The sequence below is a fragment of the Silurus meridionalis genome, chromosome 14, assembly GCF_014805685.1.
Source record: "Silurus meridionalis isolate SWU-2019-XX chromosome 14, ASM1480568v1, whole genome shotgun sequence".
In the NCBI taxonomy this organism is placed as follows: domain Eukaryota; kingdom Metazoa; phylum Chordata; class Actinopteri; order Siluriformes; family Siluridae; genus Silurus; species Silurus meridionalis.
This window is the reverse complement of record NC_060897.1, coordinates 11,882,309-11,904,056: the sequence shown is the minus strand read 5'-3', so window position 1 is coordinate 11,904,056 and position 21,748 is coordinate 11,882,309. Positions and strand designations below refer to the sequence as shown.

The window sequence follows — 21,748 nt, the reverse complement described above, 5'->3', positions numbered from 1 at the left end:
CCTTCCTTTCACAACTATTTTTCTCAGGAGTTTATCTTTTGGCATCGTCGTGCGTTTAAAAAAAAAAAATTTTCTCCCGAAGCCGTGCAGCTCAGAACACAGGTGAAGTGCCTTTTTTTTGTTTCCGTTCGGAAATTTCATTGGTCTAATGTTATGGGGTTCAGTTTTTTGGCTTGAAGTTTGTGAAACCGGGAAAACCCAGGAAAAATTCATAAATAAGCCGCTTCGTTGTTTAAGCCGCGGGGTTCAAAACGTGGGAAAAAAGTAGCCGCTTATAGTCCAAAAAATACGGTACATAGATTTACATAGGCACCAGAAAATAGTGCAGAATCTTGAATATTAAACATTCAAGATACTGAAGATTTACTTATACAATTTAAAATTCAAGCTTTCTAATGTAGTCTCAAGACATTTGAACCTCACTAAGAAGTTTAATCTCTGAAACCATAGTAAGGGTAAACCAGTATATATGGGTTTATGTATCAGATTTATAATTATGAAACATGACATATTTGTAAAACCATAATGATGTGCTGCTTTGGACACAACAAATACATGTTCATCAAAGTTTTGATTCTAGAGTATTTGCCAACACAATACTGAACATAAAAGTAAGGGTATACTGTGTTTTATTTATCAGTGTATGCATTATATATAATAAATATGGTTGAGCCACAACTGAATCGTTTAAGGCCACAAGTTCCATAACACCTGTTTCACAGCCAAGAAGTACTTAACCCAAAGCAACTCATGTATTATAAACAGAGTGAAGCACAAATCGCACTAGACCATGAATTGAATCACACTGGATAAAGAATCCTGAGTAGAGAGAACGATAGATAATATTATTTCAATCCTGGAATAGATGCATAGACCTACCGGAGTCACTAGTGTTTGAGTTATGTGAATTTCTTTTTGCCCATTTGTACTAAGTAACTATTTGGAGACCTTGTATTAAGATTCTGGTCTTAATATATTAATTTGTAGCTACAGCTTGTTAAAAAATAACTACTATTTCAGTTTTGTTCTTGTTTAGGACAATTTAGTTACATTCTGTGTGATAATAGCATTAAAGCATGAGCCAAGTGTAGATAGAAGTCTTAGCCAAGTCTACATCCTGGACTGGACTGGACTACAGCAGATTGTCTGTCATTTAGGCACACCCTGAACAAATACACAAAAAAAATTACACACACACACACCACCATGTAAGAGGAGGCCGTCGTTTAAATCTTGCAGTGTGCAATCTTAACCTGCATGAACATTTTCTTTCCAAAAGCAACCTATGATTTGAAAAGCTTTCTTAGATTCCTATTTTCTCCCCAGAGCAACAGACCACCAATTGCTGCACACGATTAACTTTTCTCTAGCAGAAACACAATGGATCTATCGCCATGCTTGCTTTGACTTCTTTTGGGCATAATAAAGTCTAATCAAATTATGTTTATCAAACTCTACCAATGTAGCATGGTCTTTCTCTCAGCTTTGTTTACCTTTCATGATTACCCCAGCTCCATGTTTCCTGTGATAAGATCATGTATTTAAAAATGCTTTATGTATTTTCAGGTTTCTTCTTAAAGTCTTAATCATGAATCGCATTCCGGTCGAGTGAAGCAAAATATCTTGGTTTGAATCACGATCAAATAATAAATACTTAAATGTTCAGTAATGTTACTTTTGGTCAAAATAATTAATAAATAATCTATTTCTCTGGTACTTGTCATTACAAGTCCTATAGGAAACTCTAAGACTAAGTGAAGTTTTTCTTTGAGAAAAAATTCCACATAAACCCATAGAGTGTAACATGCTTGAAATTGAATGCATTATTAAAATTGCCAATTAATAGCGCTTCATCTAATGCCTTCTAAATTAGTTTTTTATTATATATCAGCATCAAAAAAAGCTTTTGGGACATCTCTCTCTCTCTCTCTCTCTCTCTCTCTCTCTCTCACACACACACACACACATACTTACTCAACTGTGTGTACTGAACTGTTACAAACTGAACTCAAACACACACTCATACTTATTTCACACATCCATGACTTCAGTATCACTGATATTATATTGTTTATTATTACGCAACTGTTTACATGCTGTTTTTGTACATCCATTTGACTGCTTCTATTGCTGGTTTGCACAACCTTCTCTGTTTACATTTTGTGCTTTTTGACAAGTACACTCCTGCATCCAGTTCTGTCTTGCACACTGTACAGTATAATACACAATAGGTTCACTGGCGGCGCTATTTTATGTTTTGTGCATTTGTTCTACACTGTCCTGTATTGTATTTTGCAGTGTCTTGTCTTGCACTGTTTGCACCAGGTTGCATACGATGCTCTTTATGTGGCGAGGACACTTACTAGTCCTAAGCGCTGTGTTTTTCTGTTATGTAGCTTTTTGTTGTTTTATGTTGTTTATGTAGCACTAGAGTTCTGCAGGAACGTTGTCTCATCTCACTGTGTACTGCGTCAGCTATATATGGTTGAAATGACAATAAAAGCTTTTTGCATTTCACATTTAGTCTCCATTTGCTGTTATAATAACCTCCACTCTTCTGGGAAGATGTTCCACTAGATTTGAGTGGTTGTGGAGATCTGTGCTTATTTAGCCACAAGATTGTTAGCAAAGTCAGGTACTGATATATTGTGAGAATGCCTGGGATGCAGTCAGTGTTCCAGTTTATCCCAATGTTGTTTAATAGGGTTGCGGTCTCTCAACAAATGTACACTATATCTTCATAAAGCTCACTTTGTGCACAGGGGTATTGTCATGCTGGAACAGTGTTGGGTCTCCTAGTTTCAGTTAAAGAGAAGATAAAAGCTAGTTTGGGGAAGAACCACACATAGCTGGATGAGCCAGGTGTCCTAAATATTTTGTCCATATATTGTGTATTTCAGGGGTTCCTAACCACTGAGTTATGGACCGTACCAGACCATAACAGTGTTTTTTTTTTTTTGTTTTTTTTTTTTTATATGTCCACTTCCAATGATATATTAACACCACAAGCTAGCACTAGCAAAGATAACTACAAAACATACATTGCTGGAGAGCTTCTTGGAAAAGGCATAAGGACCAAATAATGAGAGAGCAGAAGACTCTGTCAGTCTGTCAGCAAAAAAAACCAAAAAAAATTCCAATAAAAGAAATACCAAGAGTCCTATTTATATAAAGGCTTCATTGCAACAGGTGATTCTCATGATTCAATCCCACTCTGGATAACAGGGGGTGGTGACATAATTTGTCAAAACATCATTATTGTGTTGCCTTAATAGCTGAATCAAATTTCTCCAAAGGAACTAATGAAATGATGGACTACTTTCAAAGAACACAATTAAAGAACTGAAACCGAAATAAGGAATCAGAAGTCGCAGGGCAGTTCGATCTCAGCAGCATACAAATAGTATAAAAAAATGCAGTCTCCTAACATGTGACATACATATGATGTGTGACGCGTGCCTGCTGTTTCAGGCGTGTGACTGGCTCCTTATGAAAAACGGCCTACTGACCTTTGCTCTTAGACAACAACTTTATCAGGAAGTAATTACTCAGTGTGTGTGTGTGTGTGTGTGTGTGTGTGTGTGTGTGTGTGTGTGTTGGACGTGTATTATTTTAGGTAAAAGTGCTGCAGCTTTAAAATGTGATCTCACAGGTTACAATTCACAATATACGAGGAAAAAGGGCAGAAAGAAAGTAGAAAAAGTGCAGCATTAAGCAGAACGGCCCTAAAAGACAGACCTGCGGTAACCCACGCAAAACAGAAGTTAGAGAGTCAGCTGTCTGCAAAACATTTAATTAATGACAGTGATGCAAAAACCAGTAGTTCCTAAGAGACATGACAACCATGAACCTGATTATTCTCATCAGGTAAATTTTACAACAAGCAGCATGCAGAAACATAATATGATATTACAGCTGTAAGCACTCTGTATTCTAATTAGCACTCAATGTGTATTATTTTTTGACAATCACAGTTAAAACATATTAGTCTGATCAGAATCCAATACGGTCATAACTGATTACACACAATATATTGTGCAATCCTACATACTAGGGATTTTTTTTAATGACATTCAATATATCCAAATTGGTTTTTTTTTTTTTTTCCATAAGTTGCACATTTACATAATTTTGTAGATTTACTTTATCCACAATGACTCATAGGAGGTGTGTTGTCATATTCTTTAAAAACGTAACCGTTATGCTAGTATACAAATTAAATACATTGTTTTTATAATATATTTTTTATATAATTCCCTTAAAAAACCATTTTTGACCAAAGAGGAATGCACTGAGATCATTCTAATGGCTTGATAGGGAAGGTTGAGTTAAGCAAACAGGACAATGTTGCCAAACTGGGAGGCAAAGTTGGCAGGGACAACTGTGTGTGTGCGCTTACAATGAGATGATATATCACACTCAATAATTGTACATTTTGCTGGGTAGAAAAATATAAATGTCCCCTATATAGAGACTCCTTACGTATTGGGACACCCTGGAAATAGGCATCAGTTGTGAAGCATATGGCTTTGCTCAAGTTATGCATTACTGTCATCACCACTGGGAGACTGGGAGATTTCTCTCTCTCTTTTTCTCTCGTGCGCAAACACACACACACACACATGCACCTTCTTATCAGACACTTAGATGGCTTTAATCCTATTGCCCAATATAAAGTGTATGAAAATGGCATGACATGCTTAAAGAGTTTAGTGCATGGTGCATGTGAGCGTATGGACCAAGTCTTGACAATCAATAGTTACAAATGTAATCTATGAGATTACAATAATATAATCCAACAGAGTTATAAAAGGAATAATAATGCAATTTTCACTCCATCTGCCTCTGAAAGCAGGATGTGGAATGGAGGTCGTAAGGCCTGATCAGATAGAAGTGATCGGATATTTGACTTGATATTTTTTTAAATATATATATATAATTTTAGGTCACTCATGCAATTATTCCGTCCCATGTCTCCTGGCAGCATCATGACAAGTGTTATGAAAGCGCAGCATCATTAGATCAGCGTTGCTCCTAATAAAACCAGACACATCATCACAGGTTGCCACCGTATGGGACGCTGTATAACGCTGCCTTCAAACGGTGGGGGAAAAAAAGCACAGACAATCAGTATCCATGCCTCACCTTCAGTCCGGATAGAAAATGACGATATTCACCGCGCGTCCATCGCGCTCCTCGTCCACGTCAGTAAATTGGACATTCACGGGACCGGGTTAATGTTTCTGCACCCTCCGGAGTGCGTGTGTTTATTCACAGCACTTTCACAGGCACATTGCTGGCTGCGGACAGGGTTGCCAGGTTGAGTAGTCTAATTCTAAACCAAAAACTGGTCCAATTCCACCTAGCTCATTATAAAACTACATCTCAAAGTTAACACGCATAAAGGATTTATCCACCAGGTTGAAGCGTTTATTTTAGTGCATAATGGGTAAAACCAGCCAAAAGAATGTAATCATACCCAATCTGGCAACCATGCTATACTCCGCTGAAGGCCAATCCCTTAAAATTCCGCCGCTTCCGGAAAGAGCATCCGCTTCCTCTGAAAACATCAGGTTTGATTAATATATCTATTTTTTAAACATAGAGTAATTATTTACAAGAACAAAAAAATGAATGCATGCAAAAAAATGTTTTATATAATATTTTTTTCTTGTGGTTGAACCTTTCGTGACGTTTCGAGGTCACAGTGTACAGGTGGGTTTGGTTGGTTGAATCCATCTGAACTGAACGCGTCACACATCATCAGCATCATCACCATCATCACCATCACCATCTTTCTACGCGCTATTTGTAGACCACGTGATGCATGCTGAATATTAAGATGATATTGTGCAGAATATAATTATCTTTAATTATCTAGGCTTTAAGCATCTTTTCTCCTCATCCAGAATGTTGTTTCATCACCTCTCATCCTAATGTTATATAAATCTGACCAACTCCTTCTTCCCTAGAAATCCATTAAAATCCTTGAAAGTGTTCCTGGTCATAATTATTTTTGATCAGGGATCAATCTTTTGCAGAAGAAATATCCTAATAGTCAGTTTGCCTCTTTTCATTTCCTTTGCTGTTCTGCATGACAGTGTATTTCCTACCTAAGTAAAGCACTCTAATTTTTCTGATTCGTTTAATGTCTCTAATTAAATATCTGACCAAATGTTTGCCTTTGGTGAATAAAGTCATGTGAAAAAAATAATAGTTTCTACACGCTGCAGAAACATACATCCAAAAAAATACACATTTGGGGTTTTGACAATTATTTATTTATATAACAAAATATGTAAAGAAATGGTGTACAGATATACATTTTCTTAGAGCAAAAGATTTATGATTATAGATCTTTATGACATTATGACTGGAGCAGAGAGGGTTTGGGGGGTTGTTTAAGTCGAGGAGTCCTGGGGCCTGAACAATTTTCCTTTTGAGAATACTATCCTGGGAACATTGGACATGAGGTGGGAAAATGTTCTGAATGAGATGCTAGTCCACTGCACACACTCACCCACACACACACACACACACACACACACACACACACACACACACACACACATGCAAACATTGGACAATTTAGCAATGGCATCCACCCCGAGTTCACTGTGCAAACATTCTGAGCAAATATCCAAACATTCAGATAAAAATGCTATAGTTATGAACTATCAGCAGGTGACCATGCAGTCATACATTGAGATCTAGATGATTAGCTGAAGCATAGATACAACCAACAGAATATCACTGACTTAATACCAGCTGACACCAAAATTATAAATCTATTTGTATATTTTAAATCTTATAAGAGGCTCAAATTAGTATTATAGCTTGAGAATCACATTTTGCTTCATTTGATTGATATTCTGAGCACAAACAAATGAACCTCTTATCTTTTTACTTGCGTCTTTCCAGACATGAAGTCATTTAAACATGTATGTTTATCATTATTAAAGAGAGGACTCTTGCAAGTCATTTGAACAGCACTGCAATTTATTGAGGTCAGATTGAATGAGTTGGAGTCTGCAAGCTGTTTATTTTAGCAAATTTCCCAATTTATTTAAGGTTTTAAGATATTCCAAAAGCAATATGGAAGGAAAGTACTTGTATTGTGCAGTTGGATTTTTCCTCTCACAAATATTTTATCGAGAAGGTGGGGAGCTGGTAGCTCAGTTGTTAAGGCTCTGGGTTTCTAATCAGTAGGTCAGGAGGTTAAGCCATGGCATCGCCATGCTGCCACCCTTAGGGCCCCGGAACAAGCCCCCCAACCCCTTGCGAGCCAGGGGCACTGTAAAATGGCTGACCCAGTGCCCTGACCCCATCCTTTTAACATCACTGGGATATGCAAAGAAAGAATTTTACTGTGCTGCAAAGTATATGTGACAAATATAAAGCACCTCATGAAGTTACCTAATTTTTGAGCTGCCACTCAGTGAGTTGCCTACCATTAATATTTCTTATAAATGTGACTACAGATATACAGTTATTATGCCTATTCCTGTCGAGTCGGCAACAAATAGATCAATAAGTATATTTAAGGCCATATGCATTGGGGATATGCATTTATCAAAAAATAAATGCATATCCCCAAACCTCTCCATCACATAACATAAAGCAACTAACATGAACATGTCCCCACATTTCAATGAATTACCTTGTGGTTTAGCTTGTGGTTAAAGCAGTAATTCATTTAAGGTTAGGCTCCATCCACCAGAGGTGGCAAAAGTACACACATCTGTATTTACTTAAATACAGATACTCGTGTTTTAAAACAAAAGCATAAAAGTACTGACTAAACTTTTTTAATCAAGTTAAAGAAGTTTGGGTTCTGACATGTACTTAAGTAAAAAGAGGTCATTACTACTACCTGTTTTAATGTCATGCTGGTAACTGGACCTCACGTCATATTGATATTAGGGCTGTCAATCGATTAAAATATTCAATTGTAATTAATCGCATGATTGTTTTATCTGCTATAAATGTACCTTAAATTAATTTGTAATACTCTAATCAACATGGGCACGGACAACAAATCTTCTTCTTCTTCTTCTTCTTCTTCTTCTTTTGGTTTCTCCCAATAGGGGTCACCACAGCGGATCATCTGTCTCCACACCCCTCTGTCTTCTACATCTGCCTCTTTCAAACCAACTACCTGCATGTCTTCCCTCACCACATCCATAAACCTCCTCCTTGTTCATCCCCTTTTCCTCCTTCCTGTTGGCTCCATCCTCAGCATTCTCCTACTGATATACCCCATGTTCCTCCTCTGCACATGTCCAAACCACCTCTCTCACTTTGTCCCCAAAACGTCCTACATGTGCTGTCCCTCTAATAAACTTGTAAACTTGTGTTTAATCCTGTCCATCCTCGTCACTCCCAATGAAAATCTCAACATCTTCAGCTCTGCTACCTCCAGCTCCACCTCCTGTCTTTTACTCAATGCCACTGTCTCTAAACCATACAACATCACAGGTCTCATAAACAGTCCTATAAACTTTCCCTTTCACGCTTGCAGATACCCTTCTATCACAAATCACTCCTGCCACTCTTCTTCACCCACTCCACCCTGCCTGCACTCTTTTCTTCACTTCTCTAACACACTTTCCATTACTTTGCACTGTAGACACCAGGTACCTGAACTCCTCCACCTTCTCCACCTCTTCTCCCTGCAACCGCACCACTCCACTGCCCTCCCTCTCATTCACACACATCTACCCTGTCTTACTCCTGACTTTCATTCCCCTTCTCTCCAGCATGTAATTCCACCTCTCCAGGCTCTTCTCAACCTGCTCTCCTGTCTGACCTCGTCCGTCAACCTGTCCATCACCACTGCAAAACAGTTCCCTTCACCAACATGCTCATTGAAATCTGCCCCAATCACCAAACTTTATTATATATGTTAGAACAGTTAGAAAATGACGTCATGAAGGTTTTAATTTTGCCCCTTTTATATTTATTGATATTTTTGTATAAAAATGGTCAGAATGCGCTGCATTAATCACGCGTTAATACAATTAGTGCAGTTAAAATGAATTTACATTTTGACAGTCCTAATAAATATATTAATACAAAATAAATTTCAAATGTTGTTATGTAATTAAAGTATCCAGGCCGAACATACACCATATAGAACACGAGCAGAGCAAAGATGATGATGAGCAGGTGATCAGGAATGTCCCTGTCATGTTTACATTACTGATTCCCTCTGTCTCATCCACATTAACCCACTTCTGCTCATTTTTATCTTTGTAAACTAGTCTATGTCTGTAGTGTGTGAGAGCCAGGAAATAATACAGCTGTGGTAGATTAAAAAAGCCGCGCAGTGACAAGACATAGGTTGATGGGCTGAAGACGGCAAAGAAAAAGAAGAACAAAATATTGACACTTCTCCAAATACATTCAAACTAAAGTAACGAGCCTGTTTTGAAAATGGAAGATGAAGTTGTCCGAAAAATAGTAAAATACTGATACCAGAAAAATCTACTTAAGTGCAGTAACAAAGTATTTGTACTTTATTACTTCCCACCTGCCATCCACAGGTACGATGATAAATTATCATACAAAAGTGGTGCAAAAGTTACATTCACTGCACACCAACCATTGACATATACTTTATTAGGAATATCTGTACACCTGCATATTCATGCATCTAATCTTCTGGCAGCAGCACAACATTTCCAAACATATATGTAATATGTGGAAGATGCATATAATTGTCTGTAGAGATCACAGTAAATGATAATAAATCATCCAGTGGTTTAGACAAACCACAATATGTACAAGAGCAGAAGACTGACTGATTCAGATCTTTGTTTTTCTTTTTTTGCAAAGAACATGAAGGTTAAAATAATTCTAAACAGCTGAAGATTAGTAAAAGACCAGGCGATGTTTTTTTGCCAAAAACATTTCAAATGGTCCATTCAGGATAATGAGCAAAATATAAAGTATAACTTGATTTTTGTTTTAATCAGATGTAATATCCTTTTTATTTGTAAACAAAGAATCACCAGGCACAACATTTTAAACATTAAAGAAAATACACATTGTAAAAAACATATGTAAGAAGAACACACACTGATAATTATTGCATCATTTAACAGAGAGAGAACAGCAGGAAATTCATCAACTCCACTGCACTGTGAACGTCTCTGAGATCGGCAGGGACAAACTAATCACGGTAAGAACCTACACACACACACACACACACACACACACACACACACACATTTAAACGTTATATAGCCACTTTAGCCATGCAAACTATTAGCAATAGTAAATTCTGTAAAATGCCTGATTTAGGATTTAGGAAACATATTTAACACCTTTACAATATTGTAGTAAATAACACCATTATACAGATGTTAGGTTTTTGGTTTCCTCCATTGTGCTTCAAATCAAGAAAATGCCAATACATAATATCAGTAATTTACTCCACTGTAGTACACTAAATGTTCATGTGCATGCTTTACCTTGTTGTCAGTCTCGTAAGAGAAATTGTACACTCGTTCCCCATTAGCCCACACTCCTGTAGGTGGCGTTGCAACACCAAACACACGTATCTCTGCCACAGTTAAACCATCCAGCGCTCCATTCAGTTTTATTGGCTCACCCACCAGCTGTGACTAGAGCACAGTCATAAATAATAAAAGTTGTCATTTTCCATGAATAACCACATGTGTTTGTAATTAAATAATGAAATGGTCTAGTTGGTCTAAGAACAGACCACGAGACGTATACGTTCCTTTCATTTGGTTGTTTTTATCTGCTGCTTTAATTACACTGATTAAATTTCCTTGCTGTTCAAACTGGTTATACACCGTCAGTTTCTTTGTTTATAGACTCATAACCAAAAGTTTGCATTCTTAATGGTTTCTGTACAGAAAAAGACCACATTCCAAAATGGTGTGCATTAAACACAACCAGAGTTCATATCATTAATAATATAAATGAGTATTGTAGACCAGGGGTCACCAACCTTTTGAAACTGAGAGCTATTTCTTGGGTACCGATTAATGTGAAGGGCTACCAGTTTGATACACACAAGTCGAAATAACACACAAGTTCTGAAATAACAAATTTGCTCAATTTACCTTTAATTATATGTTATTATTAATAATTAATGATATTTATCTATATGTAGTCATCCATATTTTAATATTGTGATTATCAATTTCACACCAATGCGTGTGATTTAAAAAAAAATAACAACAAAAAAAATAGATGCAGCTCACTGCTAAGTGGCGATATGGTTAGCTATTTTTAGAAAAGGCCGCGGGCGACTCATGTGGTCCTTGTGGGCGACCTGGTGCCCACAAGGCCCGTTGGGGCACCATGTTGGTGACCCCTGTGTAGACGATAGTTTATAATATCTGGTAGAGATATAACAGCTATCTATGTCAAGAAGAATGGGCAAGAATGTTGCAGCTATCACAGTGGGGTCTCAACTGTTATACCTAAAAAGATCTGGAATACTGTTTAGAGGATATGAAAGCGGTTGGAGGGATTTTCGTTTTTACCAAAAATATAAAATCTTATTATCATTTCACCATGCTTGTGTGAATGTGTATGTCATGCAACATATTTCTTTTCATGATGGTGAGCAAACTTATGCAATTAGCTACACTCAGAAATATGATAGATACAACAACTTTCCTTTACCAGCCCTGTATTAAATTTAGATTTTAGTCAAGAAAATAATAAAGGGCAATATTCATAATAATATGTTAATAAAATGATTGGTGTTGATATTTACTAGGATGTAGGGATGCAACAACTAATCGATAATAAAATAATAACGATAATGGAATTTGTTGTCAACTATAAGTTGGGCTGCTCAAGTTACAGCCGCTTGCGAAATGGCAGAGAGTTCAGGGTCAACCGGCAGCAGGAAAAAAAAACATCAGCAAGGTGATTAAAAACTGTATAATCCTCATCATGTGAATATGGTGTAGTTAATGAAGTGTTATTGTGTAAACTGTTTGCTTGTTTACTTTGGGACAGTCGCACCGAATCTGTTCATTCATGACTCGCAAGCATCAGGTTGCGCAATCAGCTCGCTCGCGACAAATACTACATCTAAAATCAGCAAATAACAGCAGCAGTAAACGATTACATGTTTAGTCACTGGTGATTTTCAGCAAATAATTATGCATTTGCACACCAATGCATATTATTTTTTGTATTTGTTTTATCAGGTCTGTTACCTTGCTGCATTTCTCTGTTCCATTGTCTTTTTATGGCATTTGTCTACAACAGTAACTTATCTGTTTTTAAACGTGATTTACTGCGGCTTTGTATATTTATGTATTTTAATTGATCATTTATTTATTATTCACAATTAAATACATTATATTGCAGATGCTTATATCTTCACAACTAAACAAAATGTCTGTGTATGCATGGTTGTCAACTTGCTGTCTGCAATAATCATTTAAAACAATACGAATGTTGATCTCCACCTTGCATACTCAAATGTTTTTTTTTGTTTTTTTACTATAAAAAAATTCAGCATGAGTAAAAGCCCCCCCGGACTAAACAAGCAGCCACTATAAACTTTATGAAATGTCAAAATTAAAGATAGATAAACTCAATATCTGGCTTTTGAATTTATTTAAGTATACTTTTATACATAAACACACTCTTAATTAGGGTTCTATATAGTTATAATAAGCAAAACAGCATATTAAATAAATAAATAAATAAATATATATATTATATATATATAAAATATAGATATAAAAAAATTATATTTTAAAAATAATAATAATAATAAAATGTATATATATATTAATATATTAATATATAATAACCACGTATATATATATATATATATATATATATATATATATATATATATATATATATATATATATATATATAATGGTTAGTTGCAGCACTACAAGAATGTGATAACATTTCAAGTAAATTATTTTTGATATAATGTTTGATAATAATGTTATTTTTATTTAATAAAACAGCCTACTGTAAAAACATTGTTCATAAACAATGTTAACTGGAAAATAATCTAAGGGTTTTTTTTATAAAAACAAAACTGGATTGTTAAGAAAGGTTTAACATTTATAATCATTGTCCTGATAAAAAAAGTCCACATAATGTATTGTTTTTACAAATATTCTAATAGTTAAAAAATCATCACTGAGGGTATTCATAATACATTTTTTTCAATATATCTACATTTAAGAAGAGTAATACAACGGTTACTCACAACGTTTAAATTCTGTAAATGACATATTTGAAATTTGAAAACAGCAGTACCTGTCCTGCCGTGAAGATAACGTATGAATAATCTCCATGCTCAAATGTATCTAGGCTGTCCCCATCATCCCAGAACAAGTCCCCTTTGGCCCAACCCTGTGAGCTGAGTGCCACTATCAGGACCATGGGGTTTCTGCGTGAGGCTGTGGTCGTCAGTGCAGCCATCTAAACAAATGTGCAGATAATGATGTCAAGCATACGATGGAAACAGTGGTCGTGGTTTAAACCGTGTGCATTGAAGTACCTGCAGTGGAATAATATTGCCTGCTCTCACGTGGACATTAATAATATCTAGTGGAGCTGGAAGGAGCAGATACTGTCCCTTGCTGTTGTAAGGTTTCCCCTACAGTATAACATGGGTTAGGATAAAGTCATGAGTAATCTGGAGATTTATAATTTGATATATGCACAAAATATATAAGAAGGTATACAATATAAGAATGTGGTTTACATCGTAAACACTGTACCACAATTCAGGGGGGAGATAAGCTGCTAAATCCACAACGCCCGGTTCTAGGACTGGACTGATGAGCAGAGAACTCCCCCACAGGAACTGTCTATCTATCGTCACACAATTTGGATCAGATGGGAACCTGGGAAAAAGCAGAAGGCAAAAAGGAAAAAAAAAATGATGACATGCTCTCTTGTCAGTCCAAATGAATTGTCTCAATTGAACAAGTGCTTTAAAAACATTACACTTTTTTTTTTACATTCAACAATTTTTTGAATGTAGGAACTGATCTTCATACTCAAAAAAGAGAGGTCTTGCTACGGTGCTGGCTGAGGTGTGTGCATGGTGGAAAAGTGTGTACAGGAAGGGCAGAAGAGTGTATCTGATCACCAACGCATTGTTCATGGCTAACTGGGCCCGCTGTCCAAATACGTACGGTTCTTGGGGCTACAAACAAACATAAACAATGAGTATATACTGTTAGTTGATGGTAAATAATGGAAGGAGACAACTTAAGAATTCCACTATGGTTGAGATTCAGAGTACTGAGTTAGAACATTCTACAGCAGATAGACCACACTATTAATGATGACTTTTTTAATAGAAATGCTCTGCTTGCACAAAACAGCTATGAATTCTGCCTGGATAATAACTCCTTAGTTATTTAACTTAATAACTTCTTTGCATTTTCTTTTGCATTCTATGAAAAGCATTTTATTTTATTTTACTGAGTACATTTCCTACACTAATTATTCTATTTCACATGCACTCAATTATTCACATGGTCTCAATCATTGTTGATGTTAAAGTTTCAATAAAGTAAGACGAACTAAATGATCCCTAGTTCACATGAAATCAGGGGGCATCTATCTCAATTCAAAATCTTATTTAAAGATATTCTGCCTGAAACTACAGTCTGGGGTGGAAAGAAATTGGCCTTAGTTCACACAATTTCCTGTGTATTTTCAGTTATGACTGTTGGTTAAATAAAATTATCTATGATAAGCTTTACAAAATTGTATCATTGCAGTACAGTATAGTTATATAATGTTGCATTATTGGGACATGATTATATACTGCTAGTGTACAAAAGGTCAAGGTAAAATAAGTTTATAAAATAAGTGTCGTTGTCCTGCATGGTTATGTTTCATATCTCACAATGTTATTTCTGTCATTGTGGTTCCTCATAAATGGATAGAAGGCACCCAGCTGAGTCCAGCGCACACACAGCTCTTCATTAGTGTCACCTTCAAATCCACACACATCTGCCCCGACCAGAGGAATTCCATACAGCCCGAACAGCAGCACAGCTACAACACACACACACACACACACACACACACACACACACACACACACACACACATACAAACAACACAGTACTCAATTCTCACAGCTTTTCTCGGTTCAAAAATGTAAAAATAATCTGAAACTAATCAGAAAGTCACAGAACATGAAGTGAGGGATTCTGCAACAAAGATAAATTATACTTAATCTTACATTTGATATATTTTATATATTAAATCATATATAAAATATATTTTTAAATCAGCAAGGAAAGCATGTCCCCATAGAAGGGAATTCGCCTACTTTTTAAAGGTAAAAGTTATTTTTGTAAACATTAATAAAGAAATAAGAAAATTTCTTATAAATTCTTATAAAAACATTTATAAGAAAATTTTTAAGGGTGATTCATGTAGATTGTTTTTTTATAACAGTATTTCCCAATCTGTACATTTTCTTTAATACCACATTCAATAGTTACATATTGGGAATTCCAGAGCAAATGTTGTGAAACAACCGAGGGAAACAAAGTTAGTTCTTGTAATCCCTCTCCAGTCGCTCTATTTATATAGCTCATAGGATATACATTTTACTAAGCTTATTTGACCATAAAAATGTTAAGCCCTAAATCCTGAAAACTTTCCCGTGTCAGGAAACAGCTTTACATTTGACCGTAATAAAGTGATGGATAAAAAAGTTATAGAAACCTAAATGATCGCAAATGAATAAAACCTGTTATTTGAATTGTGACAAGCACTCAAAAGCAACATGGTATAAGAAATGGGAGTGAGTCACAGTCAAGCTTTGCACTCTGCTCTATTACTGCCATATTATGCACCAGTATAGCAGAGTAAATTAGATTTTTATTAGGCCTCACCAGGGATAGAGTATCTCAGTTGCTCCCAGTCACTCCGAACATCTCCTGTCCAGTGACCAGAGAAACGGCCAAGTCCCGGGAAAGACGAGCGGGACAACACAAACGGTCGAGAGCCTCGCACTTTCAGCAACGCACTAAGAAAAAAAAGATCAAGACCGGACTAAAAATGTTATTGTATTTGCTTGACAAGCCTTATATGCAATTGATAAAAGATGTAATACCATATCTAACCTATAGGTGGCAAAAGCCTCAGTCAGCCCGTACAGGTTGTGTAGGTTGTAATGAGAAGACAGTGCTTGTTGGCTGGACATACACAGGGTGCCTGAGTTTAACTGACCTCCTATAACATCTGTGAAAGCAAAAATGTGTCCTTCTAGGCAAGCCATACAGGGTTAGCTTTAAAAATTAAATGCACATTTATTAGAAATGCATTTAAACTGGCCTGGAGTATAGGGTGGATTCTCTAAGTCTGTGTACGGGCATCCATGCACCGAGCCGTGAACAAAACTAGCAGGTTCATTCATATCCTGTTGACATATTGTGACGGTTACAGCAAATAACGCACAAGCACATTACACTTTAGCCTAATTAAACCTTTCATTCAATCGAGATACATGAATAACGATTAAGGATAATAAAATAGCTCAATCAGACTCACTATCCAGAGGCCATCAAACGACACATTGGCATGGAAGTCCCTGATGCACTCTTCCCACCAGCTCACTGCATCTGAATTAGTAAAGTCTGGGAATGCTGTTGGTCCAGGCCAGACCTGATACATTTATACACACACACATAAGTTTCAAATAGAATATGCATGCTATGAAAGCATGTTTGTTATTTGTTTTATTCCACAGCAAATTTGCCATCAATTACAATCCAAATTTTCAAAAAAAAAACGTTCTCTCTCTCTCTCTCTCTCTCTCTCTCTCTCTCTCCAACAAGCATGCCTAAACACACATACGTATACACACATATACACACACACACACACACACACACACACACTCACACACACACACACACACAATACCATGTACAGTTAAATGCTTTTTATGACTGCCGATGACCAGAATTGACTTTGAAAAAAAAGAAAATTGAATAATATAATGCATATAAAACACAGATAACATCAATAGTATGGATTATATTTGTAAAAAAAGAGCAGATATGTGAAGTATATACACCATATAATGCTGTTCAAGAGCAGGATAAAGTTGCCTGAAGTATTAATATGGGTACATTTTGATGGGAATGTGGAGGGTGTGGGTGTTCAATCAAATACCCAGTAAACAATTGGTCCCTCACCAGTTACTATCAATCACAAATGTTTATAAGATAAAAATGCAACCAGTCATGTTTCAGAGAAATACTGATGGCCTCTGTTTACTATGTTTTACCCCTTTTACCTCCGATTGTTAAAACCGTCTGACAATACTTAAAGATGCAAAGCAATATAACAGCAGTGATACTAACACAAATGCTAAATATGTCTCCTTATTTAACAACTATATTAACAAACGCTCGATTTTTACATGTCGCGGAGTACATACATGCAAGTCCCTATCAAAGAACTGTTAGCACATAAATCATCAAAATCAGAAAAAGTTTTATTACCAGGTACTGCAAAGGGTTTAGCAAAGAGCACTTTACAGTACTAGGAATTTGTCTTGGTGTCAGGTGCAAACATATACACAGATATTAAATGTGTACACAGTTTTTAAATAAACTACAATTAATTAAATAAATACTGTATACAGGAAGTGGTTTTGCGTGAGAAGTAGTGCAATTTAGAACGTAAAAGTGAATACAGAAGTGTGAGTTTGAATAAAAGGTAGTGCAATTTTAGAATATGAAATTGGAAACATAACATTAGATTATAAAAATATGGAACATCGTAACATTAGAATGAGGGAACTAATACAGTGTGTACCTGTGATTTCCCTTTCAGCCTGCACTATTGTCAAAACTGCTGTTATTGAAAATGACCAAAACCTTCAGAACGATCAGATTTGAGAAGTGACCTCCGATGTGGATCGCTGGTGTGATATGGCTTTGCGGTTTAAAGTTACACACAAATTAACATTATATCGACATTAACAAAAGGTGAATCTACAAGTAAATGTGTTATATTAAATGTACCTAGAACACCAGAAAACCCGAAATACAATCATTTAAGTGTATCCTTTTTCATGAGATTCTTAAATTAAATTATTATGAAATGTTTATTAAGGCTATTTTTCCAAAATATTAAATTCTCTTCCCTCTCATGATGTTTGGAGACGCACCTACCTTGCCAATAAGTGTTTGTCCTGTCAGGTTTTTGATAAAAACTTCTCGCTGCTGTCCATCATCGAAAGGTTTGTATGAACCTGGAGGACTCGTACTACTGATACCTGGATCCTAAAAACAGAACAATAGGCTGCTCTAATGACTTCATGCTGTATATATTTACAGAAATGGAGATATATTAGCTTTCGATCACGATCATGACTGCAAAATCGCATACAACTTATAAGTAAGTCAGTGACATTTTTGAGTTCTTTCTCAAAGGGACAGGACTAATTTGGGTGTGTGGGAGTCAGAATTCTTGCTGGTTGGTACAGGATTAAATACTTATTTCACTCAATCAAATACAAAATAATGTATAACCTTTCTTTTCATATTCTTTTATATTCTGTGTCTCTCTGATAGAATAAACCTACCATAAAAATTGTAGACTGTTCATTCCTTTGTAAGGGGGTAAATTTACTAAATCAGCAGGAGATTAAATTATTATTTCCCCCACTGCACAGTCTATAACACTGATTTTGTGAAATTCCCTTCAGATGCAACAAACTTACCAAAATAAGCACATACTTCAGTCCCTGCTCATGGAGCTCTTGCACCATCTCTGGCAAGTCTCCAAACCTCTGCGGGTCAAAGGTGAAAACTCGCTTCTTGTCAGCATAATCGAGATCGTTCCACTGCACGTCCTAGTGACACACAAGATTAAAGTGTGACTCCGTTAAACAAAACTGTAACGTTTCCCAAAACTTTTACAAACAGTATGTTGTACCCGACTAACATTTGTGTACTGATGCCTGCAACGCAAAGTAAAGGAAGAAATCCTTCGACGTTATTATTTGTATAATAATCCATTACATACGAGAGGAAAGGAGGCTTCCTGCATCTTTTGCACCACAGCTCTGGTCACATTGGTGGAATTGTAGCCCCATCGACACAGGTGGAACCCCAAAGACCAATAAGGTGGCATCATGGGATAACCTTGGGATGATTAGAAGAAAGTCATAAACCCTAACTAGAATTCTGTGTGTTGGAATGCAGCTTTGATGAAAGTGAAACGCTTCACACCAATAACCTCATGGTACTGCCGGACAACACTCTGTGGATCAGGGCCTAAGAAGATGTAGATGTCCAAAATTCCACCGATGGTCACCCAGGTCAGCGCTGGCATGGGCTGCAGTGCTACCTCTACACAAACACATGTACAATAATTCATGCAATGCAGGGTATTACTGAAAAAAGTATGTAAACCATAAAAGGGGTCAACTGCCTCACCCATGGCATTACTGTTAAGAAGGAAGATCCCATGAGCCTGACCATTGCCCTCTTGAACCAAGCAGAATGGATGGGAGCCGTAAAGGTTGACATCGCTCTGCAAATAGTCACGCATTAGCATGGTGAACACATGTTTAAAAACAAACGCTTGATTGGTGAAATACCCACATGTGGTGCCATATCTCTGTTCCACAGAGTGACAGAGGTCCAGTTAAGATCCAGTGTCAGGTGTGTGTAGTGTTCACCAAATCCAGAGATGTATTTAGATGCCAGAGAGGTGGAGAACTGCAGGTATTGGTCTGCAAACAGGAGCGGTGCTACACTGGTGTTTAGTCTATTGTGCACAGATCACACAAAACCTTTTTAACAGTTTATGAGGTAATACTGATTTTTTTATTTATTATTAAAACAATTTAAATTGTAGATCATATAACGCACACTTACAGCACTTGGCCATTGGATCTGCGACGGACCACAAATCCAAATGGGTCTGACTGAAAGTCCACGTCGTAGAGGAAGCCTTCCGTGTTTGTACGTTTACTAGATGGCACTTTGACATAGGGAACTTCATATCGAGCTGAAGAGGGATCCTTTAGCTGTTTCATGAAAAAATAATTATGTGATGTAATGTGGTAATTGTTCTCAATTCTAGACGAAAGCTTTCAGCAAAATGGAGTAGGTAGTGGATACCAATGCCACGTAACAGCTTTAGGATCTGTGGATTGATTCTGAGCTCAGGTTACTCTGTGCAGAGTTTTGCACATTGTCCATATAGGTTTCTCCTTGGGATTTCATCAAACTCCCCCAAAAATTGTTTAAATTAAACTGCCACCCCACAGTATGTGTGTGTGCTCTGTGATGGACTATACACATACATTTGCTCATACTGTACACATGTAATATACTGTTGTCTAATTTTTGGTGAATTGCAAATCCTGGATTTTAATTGTGCAAATCATCACAAATACAGGAAGTGATTTATTAAGTCTTTGTTCTTCGTTAGTAAACAGCTTATTTTTGTTTAGGAAATACTGTAGGCTTGTAGGCAGGTTAGGACTGAGGAACACAGAGTAACCAGAACATCACAAAACAGACAGCATGTCCAAGATCAAACCCCAGACCCTGGCAGTTTGAGGCATGAACACTACTAACTGTGTTATGTGCAGTGCTGTTTTACACTAATTTAAACCTATTTACCACATAAGTATGAATGGTTCATTTGTGCTTTGAGAGTAATGAGAAATTTGTATCTATCAAACTTACAATTAGATGTAAGCGGCCTGCTTCCTCATTCATCACATCCAGCTGCAGAGTGGAGATATCTCGGGGCAGGTAAGAAGGAGTGGCACGAGAAAGGGTGGCTGATTGACCCTTAGGTGTAGGAGAAAGCGGCCCCATTCTGTAGCCTGGATATGATGCAGGGTAGAAGCACCATGGTGGCCCATTATACTCAGTCTGGGTTAGGGGCAAGTAGCAGCAGCCTCGTTTCTCACACTCCGCCTGACTGACAGTTCGATCACGGGCACAATCAAACCGCTTTTCCTCTGGAAGAGCGCAGCCGGTGGAGGGGTTCGGAAATTCATTTGCATGAATGCTATCTGAAAAGTTTTTGGTATCGTTCTGGGAGAGATCTCTGGTCTTCTGCAATGATGCCACTCTTACAGTGGGTGTTTGGTGAAAATATAACCGGCTGATTAATATGCATGATAGTGCCAGAGTTAAAAAGACATAAGTTGAATGTGGAAGTCTATACAGATCCATGGTTATTTAAAGAAGACCTCACAGACATTTGTAAGGCACGTGATGTGTTAGGAATCCATCATGTGAATGCATGTAACAAAATGAAACTAGAGATTGTGTTAGGCTGGGAGTTGAGGTTTATTGCATCTGTCCTGCAGAAATGGCTTGATAGAGATCCCTCTGTGGAAAGCAAACAGGGGATTTCCGTAACTAATACTTTTCAAAATTATGAAACTCTCCAGATATTACGAAAGGGGAACTAGTCCCGGAAAAGAGTTACACACACACACACACACACACACACACACACACACACACACACACACACACATATAATACAATGTCAATATAAATCAATCACGACACAATGTGCACAAACACACCGCGCTACTTCACAATGGCTGCTTTACTTATCCTTAAAAAAAACACTTACCAAAGTGTGCATGACATTAAGCAGGAGAAAAGCATGAGATCTGTTACTTTCAAACAACATCCTGCAACTTCAAACCGAACCGAAACCACAAGACTGGGGTTGCCAGGTCGAAAACAAATTC

At 36.9% G+C, this 21,748-nt stretch overlaps 2 protein-coding genes across 3 annotated transcripts in view; both read right to left on the bottom strand.

Annotated features, from left to right (window-relative positions):
• tbc1d16 (TBC1 domain family, member 16) overlaps positions 1-5,492 on the bottom strand; it is a 34,382-nt gene extending 28,890 nt beyond the window's left edge. The window contains exon 1 of the mRNA XM_046866401.1: positions 5,146-5,492. The gene's annotated coding sequence lies outside the window, so the exon portion shown is untranslated. The remainder of the gene's footprint in view (positions 1-5,145) is intronic.
• Positions 5,493-9,471: 3,979 nt separating this feature from the next.
• gaa (alpha glucosidase) lies at positions 9,472-21,740 on the bottom strand. Of its 2 annotated transcripts, XM_046865768.1 has the most exons (20): positions 21,628-21,740; positions 20,718-21,374; positions 19,899-20,050; positions 19,623-19,788; positions 19,455-19,551; positions 19,248-19,367; positions 19,042-19,160; positions 18,737-18,868; positions 18,186-18,296; positions 16,552-16,665; positions 16,336-16,420; positions 16,125-16,242; positions 15,894-16,027; positions 14,891-15,042; positions 14,031-14,179; positions 13,733-13,874; positions 13,526-13,624; positions 13,282-13,446; positions 10,476-10,628; positions 9,472-10,191 (listed from the first exon to the last, which is right to left on the bottom strand). In XM_046865768.1, the coding sequence occupies exons 2-20, from the start codon at positions 21,213-21,215 to the stop codon at positions 10,129-10,131; spliced, it is 2,769 nt and encodes a 922-aa protein (XP_046721724.1). In that variant the 5' UTR covers positions 21,216-21,374; positions 21,628-21,740; the 3' UTR covers positions 9,472-10,128. The 2 variants fall into 2 exon arrangements, with proteins under 2 accessions (XP_046721724.1, XP_046721725.1); XM_046865769.1 differs by lacking the exons at positions 9,472-10,191; positions 10,476-10,628 and having other exon boundaries at positions 13,305-13,446; positions 13,749-13,874.
• Positions 21,741-21,748: the final 8 nt, after the last annotated feature.